The sequence below is a fragment of the Genypterus blacodes genome, unplaced genomic scaffold (genome assembly GCF_046128005.1).
Source record: "Genypterus blacodes isolate CSIRO-AG114 ecotype Tasmania unplaced genomic scaffold, CSIRO-AGI_Gbla_v1 ptg000156l_1, whole genome shotgun sequence".
NCBI classification, from domain to species: Eukaryota; Metazoa; Chordata; class Actinopteri; order Ophidiiformes; family Ophidiidae; genus Genypterus; species Genypterus blacodes.
The window spans coordinates 3,732,428-3,739,902 of record NW_027466957.1 but is presented as its reverse complement, the minus strand read 5'-3'; the positions used below and the strand labels follow the sequence as shown (position 1 = coordinate 3,739,902).

The following is a 7,475-nucleotide window of genomic DNA, read 5'->3' as shown; positions in this document are numbered from 1 at the left end:
ACTGTACATGTGTGTGAGAGAGAAAGAGTGCAAGAGACATTGTGAAATGTCTCAAGACAGAAACACAGTGTGACTAGAATGTGAGCTTGAATGGATCAAACTTTGCATTTGAATAAACTGCATAATCAACGGTGTGGGTTTATCTATCAAATATATGGATCAGTAACAATCAGCCAGATTTCATACTACTATAATAAATAGAAAACTAAAAGATGTCTTCATTTTGGTGTAAGTGTGTTTTATGGATAGCTCCCCTGACGTGCAAATGTGGAAGTATTGTATATTAAGTGGCTGCTCATTGTTCAAGTTGACAAAAAATTCATCATACACATTTTCCAGATCTGAAGTTAAAGCACCTGTCAAACAAAACTTCTTCGCAAAATTTGTCTACAGTCTTCAGTACAGTACAAAAATGAGCGGGAAAAACATGAGAACCATTTTCCACCTGCAGCCTCTGAAGACATGTCAGAGAGAATTATCGATATCATATTTAAGCTAGTAAATACATCAAAAGTATTAAGATTCATCGTTTATTAACAATTTGCCAGAATCACAAAATTAAACGTACATCTTGTTTGAATCACACAAAAAACCTTGGATCAGGTTCTCTGTGAAGTAAACAGAAGTTGTATTTCTTGCTGAAAAACTGAATAAAAGGTTACATGCTTGTAAGATTACTTCATCTGAATAAGTGTAAACATCAGTTTCTTAACAGCTCAACTACCACATGATGGTCAGGTTTCCAATGTCGTTACAGAGGTCGGTCTTTGAGGGGTAGACCACCTTGAGGTTCCCATCTTGGTCGACGGTTCGAACCTGCTGAATGACCAGTTGGCTGGAGGTCTCGGAGGTCTCAGTGGCTGGTTCAGAAGGTCCGTCTCCCTCATCACCAGATCCGGCCTCCTCCTGATGCTCCAATGTGAATTTGTTAAGCTCGGCCATTTTCTGTGAAAGAAAAAAAGTTTACGCCACACACACACACACAGAGGAGGGAAGGTAGAGAATACAAGACATGTTGCTCCAACCGTAGAGGAAGCAGTGAATGTCAAAACACAAGTTGAGCACTGCAAATAGGACCCACTGGTGATGCAAACAGCCTTGTGATATTCTGACCAATAGGGGGAAGAATTAAGCACTAAAAACCTAAATAACTGCATATTTAGCCCCACAAGACATTTGTTTGCCCTATATACTACATTCTACTTACAGTGTCTTATGGGCTTCCTATGGCCAGCCTGCATAGCATTTATTAATAATTCAATACATATTTAAAAGCAAGATTACCATCGTATCAGTGACACTGAATGAACTGGGTTTGATTTGAAATCTCTTCATTGGTGGAGGACGTTCATAAATCCTTAAGTTAAAGCACTAAATAATCCATCACAAATTAAGTCCTACATACATAAATTAAAGGTAACAAATGAAAGTTGTGGAGGAACTGAGGTTGAAGAGCTTCATAAAAGAATGTATTGATGTCTGAATTAGATCAAATATTAAAACACCAGATTTAAAATAAGACAGTTTAAAGATTCTCCCATGTTCATTTAATTGTTTAACTAATCTGTTTCCAAAGTACTTTAGTTTATTCCATCAATGAAAGACTCAAGCATCTGATCTGTCAGGGAGATTGTGAATATATAGGGCAAGATCGCCAGGGCAGGAAATGACTGCAAAGCTAAACGTGAGGTTTCAGTTTCAAGTCACGTTGTCCTCTAAGAGCTCCTAGGTCACTCCATCTAAAGCCACTTTCCACTTACACTTTGAATTAAAGCTCTATTCAGGGGAGGGAAGTGGAGGATTGTTTAGCACGTTAGCATAAATCACTCAGTCTTTCATTCATGGTGGGATAATGCAGACGCTGACTGGAATGAGTATAAATAATAAATCAGAACTTCCTAAATTTATACAAAATCCTCATTACTGTCAATGCTGGTATTTCTTTACAAATCTCAAACGTTCCACAAATGCTCCAGAAAATGATTGTGATTGAGGACAGATAACATCTTTCACCTTCAGTTTGTTTAGACGTGTACGTCACTGTCGACTGAGTGCACAACAATGAATCTGAGGCAGCTACAGTTGCAGCAGCGGCATTGTGAGCCGTGTGTTTCACTCAGTGACATTGTACACCGCCGGCATGTGCCAGCCTGTCACGGTGACCTCACTTGTTCCACTGACAGGTAGGAAGGGGGGGGGGGGGGGGGGAGTCAAACATCAAAGAGCCACGCTACTCCTCTCCCTACAACTCCTCATTATTTTGAAAGGATCCTGCAATTACTGCTCACGGGTCTCACAGACTTATTTGAACTTAGGACTCACTACTGCTACTTAAATTTATACAGGGAAATGTATGTTTTACTGGACTACATTTATCTGGAATGCTTTAACAAAAACAGCAACACTAAAGTCACTGTCATAAGAGTTCCTTTATTTGGATAATTGAGTAAAAGTATCAATGAGGTCAAGAAACTGATAGACTATCAGCAAATGCAATTAGGTAAAATGCTGCTGTTTCAAATGAAGCAACCAAGTTCCATTATTAATAACAAAGGGACTACAGTATTATCATCATTCCATTAGATTTTTGTCCACTCAAGCATCAAATAAAGCAAACTTTATCCAGATTTGTTGGATCTTAGTGTTGGTGCTCAAGTGCTGGCCCTCAGATTAATGACGCCAATCATCCATGGTAGGAATTTGGAAGGTTGATGTTTTTTCCATTCTGGTACTTCTGGCACTTTTAGTTCAATCAAGTATTTTGACCGATTGTCTATTTTGGTTTTGTTCAAACTCAAATAATTAAATTCACATCTCAGGCTTAAATAATCCAGATGATTTTAGACTAACAGAGACCTGACAAAAGTTGCATCTGTCTTTGTGTTTTATATTGCACAGAAGTGAGAAAAGAGAAGAAACTGAAAGAAAGAAAAACCAGGCAGAAACTTACAACAATGAGAGCATCCATGACATCTTTACAGGTCTGCAGACTGGCTGCACTTGTCACCTCCAAGAACAGCTCTTTGGTTGTCTTCTTGATCTGTAAAGTACATATTTAGATGTAAATACAGTACCATGAAAAAAAACCCAGTCACAGAACATATTGTATCACAGTCCACAGTAATGCTGATGCATGTTTGGTGAATGGTCGACTGCTATGTCAACATCAGATCATGGGCATTTGATATAAATGTCAGCATTTATTTGGAAATCTTATCTGAGAACACAAGGAACTAGGAAGCAAAGATAAATTCCGGTGGCAATAAAACAACAACCTACTGGTCGGTTCAGCCAAGTATCATAAAACTGTCAGCTATTCTCACTTTTCATCCAACACATTCTTACAGTAACATGGATTATTTGCATTATGGTAGGAACAACTTGTATGGCACTAACAGATCCATTACACAGTACAGTATTCAGGTTTGGCTGTTAAAAATTACTTAAGTGTCCACACACCTTGGTTTTGTCACTGTTAGTGATTGGTGGGAATGAGATCACATGTCCATCTGCATCCACTAGGCAGGGGTAGAATTCTTTTCCTTTCAGAAGTTGCAAATATCTGCATAAAAGCAAATAATAACAACAATAAAAAAATTGCAAATTTTACACAATAATAATAATTCAATAATTCATTATCAATCAATCAATCATTCAAGTTTCTCAAGCAGGTATTTCTACAAGTTAGACGTCCAAATGGAAAGAAATAATCATGTTTGGTCTGACGGATGACAGGGATGTTAAAATTCTATAAGGTTGGGCAATTAAATTTTAGGAAATGTAAAAATACTTGACTAATATTTTGTTGTTTTATTTTCCAATTTGAATTTTGCACAAACACTTGTAAATGTTACAAATTACAGTGCATTAACAATAATAACACAAAACAAATAAATGTGTTGAATATAATGTCACTGAATATACACTTGTGCAATTTAGTATTGAGCTTTTACTCATTGAGTTCCTGATGAACTTGTGATTGGTTTTTGTCTCATGGTGTCCTCTAGTGTTGAAAGTAAATATCACATGTGAGCCAAACTGAGCAAAGAAACTAAATGACTTTAGTAACAATGGTTTCTATGTGATGACAACCCACACCAAAGCCTCCCATCACTGCCCCAAACAACAACCTCTGCTGTTCATGGAAACTGTGCCATCGAAGCTCATTCGAGAGAGGAGAGGCTTTTGTTCATTCAGAAATGATCCCAGCATCGCCTCTGAGAGAATTCTTCTATTCCAGAGACCAAAAGATACAATTCGTAATGCAATTACAATTATTAAGATTACACTACCCTGGTTATCTGTGAGATTGTACTTTTTTATCCGTCCCTCCATATGTAACTATTAGACTTTCACTCCAGAAATGATTAACCTTCAAACATTCCTATTGGCAGCACAGCAGCGTGCATGTATTCATCTGTATTTACACATCTGATTTGACAGTCAAAGTCTGGTTGACTGGATGAGAAATCCCAAAGCCTCAACACTATGGAGATGACAGATGAACTACTACTATTCTAATGTTTTTACTACCATCTTATGTGAAATTATTTACAGTAAACAGATAATGGGTCCATCAGGAGTATAACATTTTTATATCCTGCCATTATCTTCATAACTTTTTAAAATTGTATTCAGCAAAATTTTGTCACATCAATATCATGAATCAAAACCAAAAATGCTTCAAAAACTTCACTTCCACCCCTCAACGCTCTGAAACAAAGCTTGTGCAGGGGAAGAGGATGGTGAGTTGTACTGACTTGTGGAGGCCAGAGACATTCTGTCTCTTCCTCTGCTTCCTCAGGTCATCGGCCTCCAGCTGAAGATGTCTCATCAGATCCACAGCCGTCATTTCCTTGCGACCTAATGGCACGACCTAACAGACAGGTTCAATGTCAATGTCGATGATAATGTAAATATATTAGGACAGATTTGAAATCAAATTTAAAATGCTTCATCATACCTTTAACTGGGTGGGTGGTTTGACACCATACACCAGTGGAGCCTTGAGAAGCTGCATGTCATGAGTTGCGATGGTTGCAATGGTTCTTTTCCCACATATGTCATCATGGAGCTTGGTCTTGAAAAAGAGGTATTTTGTAATCACAATACAAAAACCAGCTATTATATATTGTGACGCACCATGATCATAAATAACTATATATTACGTATATACTATCACCTAAGATACCCCTAAAAAATTGTTGGCCTTACCTGAGCCATTAGAAACCTCTTAAGTGCATTCCCAGGCTTTAGGTTCATGCCTGTGACCACGCAGCACACCAAGTATGGCCGAACATCCTTAACCTCCGCGCTCACACTGACGGTGAGCGCAGTGGAGGCATCGGTAACATGGAGAATCTTCACCACCATCTTGTTCAAATCCTCCACCTCGTCCTCTTCATCTACTACCTTCTCCTTCCTCTTCTGCCTTTTTCTCTTGTCTGCGTTTCGTCCTCCGTCCGCATCATTTCCATCCTCTCCCTGTTTCCCCTTTCCTTTCCCTCGGCCCCCGGCTCGGAGGTAATCCAGGATAGACTTGGTTTGGCAGCCGTTGACCATCTTTTCCAGGCGCTTATCATTCAACTTGTTGCCTTTGAAGTTGATCTCTTTCAGCTTGGGGCAATCGCCAAGGTTGGAGGGGATCTCAGTCAGCTTGTTGTTGGATAGGTCCAGCACCTAGGAGGACGGACATGAAGAGTGTGCATCAGTTGGGTTGGTCATTACATACAGCATTGCCATTTTGTTGTACCTAACATTCCTGCAGAAACTATTTTGTAAACACTATGCAGCATCTTCATCTTCATCATTACCACCATCATGTTTTTCAAGGTTTCAGTTTATATATCCTTGAATTAAAACTTGCCCTGTCACCACAGTCCATAGGTTTTCTCCCTGTTGTTATTTCTATATAACACAAACTACAACTCAAACTTTGAATGACGTGAAAAGAAAAGAACTATAGACTTGTCTTGAAGTTTATACCTCTCCATTCATAAAAAGCAGAGTCTAATGCTGCCATGCGTTTTATTACTTTCGATAATTACTACAGGACCTTTATTTAACATCACCATTACTGCATTGCTCATTTGTGCACGGCCACAGAGGCGATATGATCTGATGAAATGTTTTATCATTCTGCACAACACTATTGATCCACACGGTGGCAGAAACATCAAACGGTTTAGCTGGACGTTGTTTTAAAAAGATGAAATCTTATGTGGAAATTAGCTTTTTGTGTATTGATGTATGCCGAATAGAAGGCTATGATCTGACCATTCAGCAAAGGTACAGGTCGAGTTATCACATTAACAAATAGGCACTGCTAATCCAAGTAACATTCAAAAGGCGAATTTTTGGAACGATGTTTGGCTCACCTTTAGAGCAGAAAGGTTGTTAACGTCTGCAGCCAGCTCCTCAATGCGGTTATCAGAGGCCACCAAATTGCTGAGGAGGTCCAGGCTCTCCGAGTAGAAATCAGCGGGGAATCCGATGAGGTGATTCTTGGAGATGTTGATGGTGGAGAGCTTGGTGCACTGGCTCAGTCCCTCTGGCAGGACCTCCAGGCTGTTACAGCTCACATTGAGTGTGTTAAGATCCCTTAACTCTGCGATCTCTTGCGGCAAAACCTTGAGGTTGTTCACTGAAACGTCCAGGACCTTCAGGAGCTTGAGGCTGCCAATGACAGTCGGGATGGCGGAGAGCTTGTTTCTACACAGAATGAGGCTTTGGAGGTTCGTCAGGTGTTTGATGCCCTCGTGGATCTCTGTCAGACTTGGACATTGGCTGATTTCGAGATAATTAAGCAATTTGAGGGAATAGATGGTGGAAGTGAGTGCTCCTTCAGAAGAAATTCTCGTGTCGACTGTCGGACCCTGTAATACGAGTTCGCGTCGCTTCTCAGTCGCCGCTTTCTCTATTTCTGGCCAATTCTCCATGTCACCCATGCTGCTCAACAACACCAGATTCAAGTTGACTGTCACAATAAAAACAAAACTTCCGATGAAATTTTTCAGCATAAAAGAAGTGACTTCCGCATTAGATCATTTGCTTCCGGTTTGTTTAACGTAACCTCCAAAACACTTACATGAAAAAGAATTTATGATACACATTCAAAAGGTGTCCAGTTTAATTCAAGTATTGTCTTCGCAGTGTTTCAAGTCATATGACTATCTTTTAATATTTTTTTATTATTGCTTTACTAAAAAATCCTTACCAAGTTTCAACATTTAGAGATATTGATTTTTCTATATAAGGATTGCAACGACGAATACAATAGCATACAACTTAATATTTAATGACTGTTTTAATGAATGTTGCGACGAATGATACCTTTATTTTGGAGACAATATCTTCCCTTCTCGCTCTCGTTCTCTACGGGGAATTGACGTGAGTTTGTTCCACCTTAATCCATGAGGAAGCTGTAAAGACAATGCATTTTTTGGAAACTACCTGTGGACATATGCACAAACACA

At 39.2% G+C, this 7,475-nt stretch overlaps 1 protein-coding gene across 1 annotated transcript; it reads right to left on the bottom strand.

Annotated features, from left to right (window-relative positions):
- Positions 1-263: 263 nt before the first annotated feature.
- On the bottom strand, positions 264-6,989 carry lrrc47 (leucine rich repeat containing 47). The gene is made up of 7 exons (XM_076167064.1): positions 6,378-6,989; positions 5,215-5,679; positions 4,964-5,080; positions 4,761-4,876; positions 3,460-3,562; positions 2,951-3,040; positions 264-945 (listed from the first exon to the last, which is right to left on the bottom strand). The coding sequence occupies exons 1-7, from the start codon at positions 6,945-6,947 to the stop codon at positions 721-723; spliced, it is 1,686 nt and encodes a 561-aa protein (XP_076023179.1). The 5' UTR covers positions 6,948-6,989; the 3' UTR covers positions 264-720.
- Between the last annotated feature and the right edge of the window lie 486 nt (positions 6,990-7,475).

Coding starts and splice junctions, on each gene's coding strand:
- lrrc47 (XM_076167064.1), bottom strand. CDS start 6,947: ATGGGTGACATGGAGAATTGGCCAGAAATAGAGAAAGCGGCGACTGAG. Junction 5,680..6,377: donor ACAACCTTTCTGCTCTAAAG/GTGAGCCAAACA, acceptor CCGTCCTCCTAG/GTGCTGGACCTATCCAACAA. Junction 946..2,950: donor TCATGGATGCTCTCATTGTT/GTAAGTTTCTGC, acceptor TTTCTTTCACAG/AAAATGGCCGAGCTTAACAA.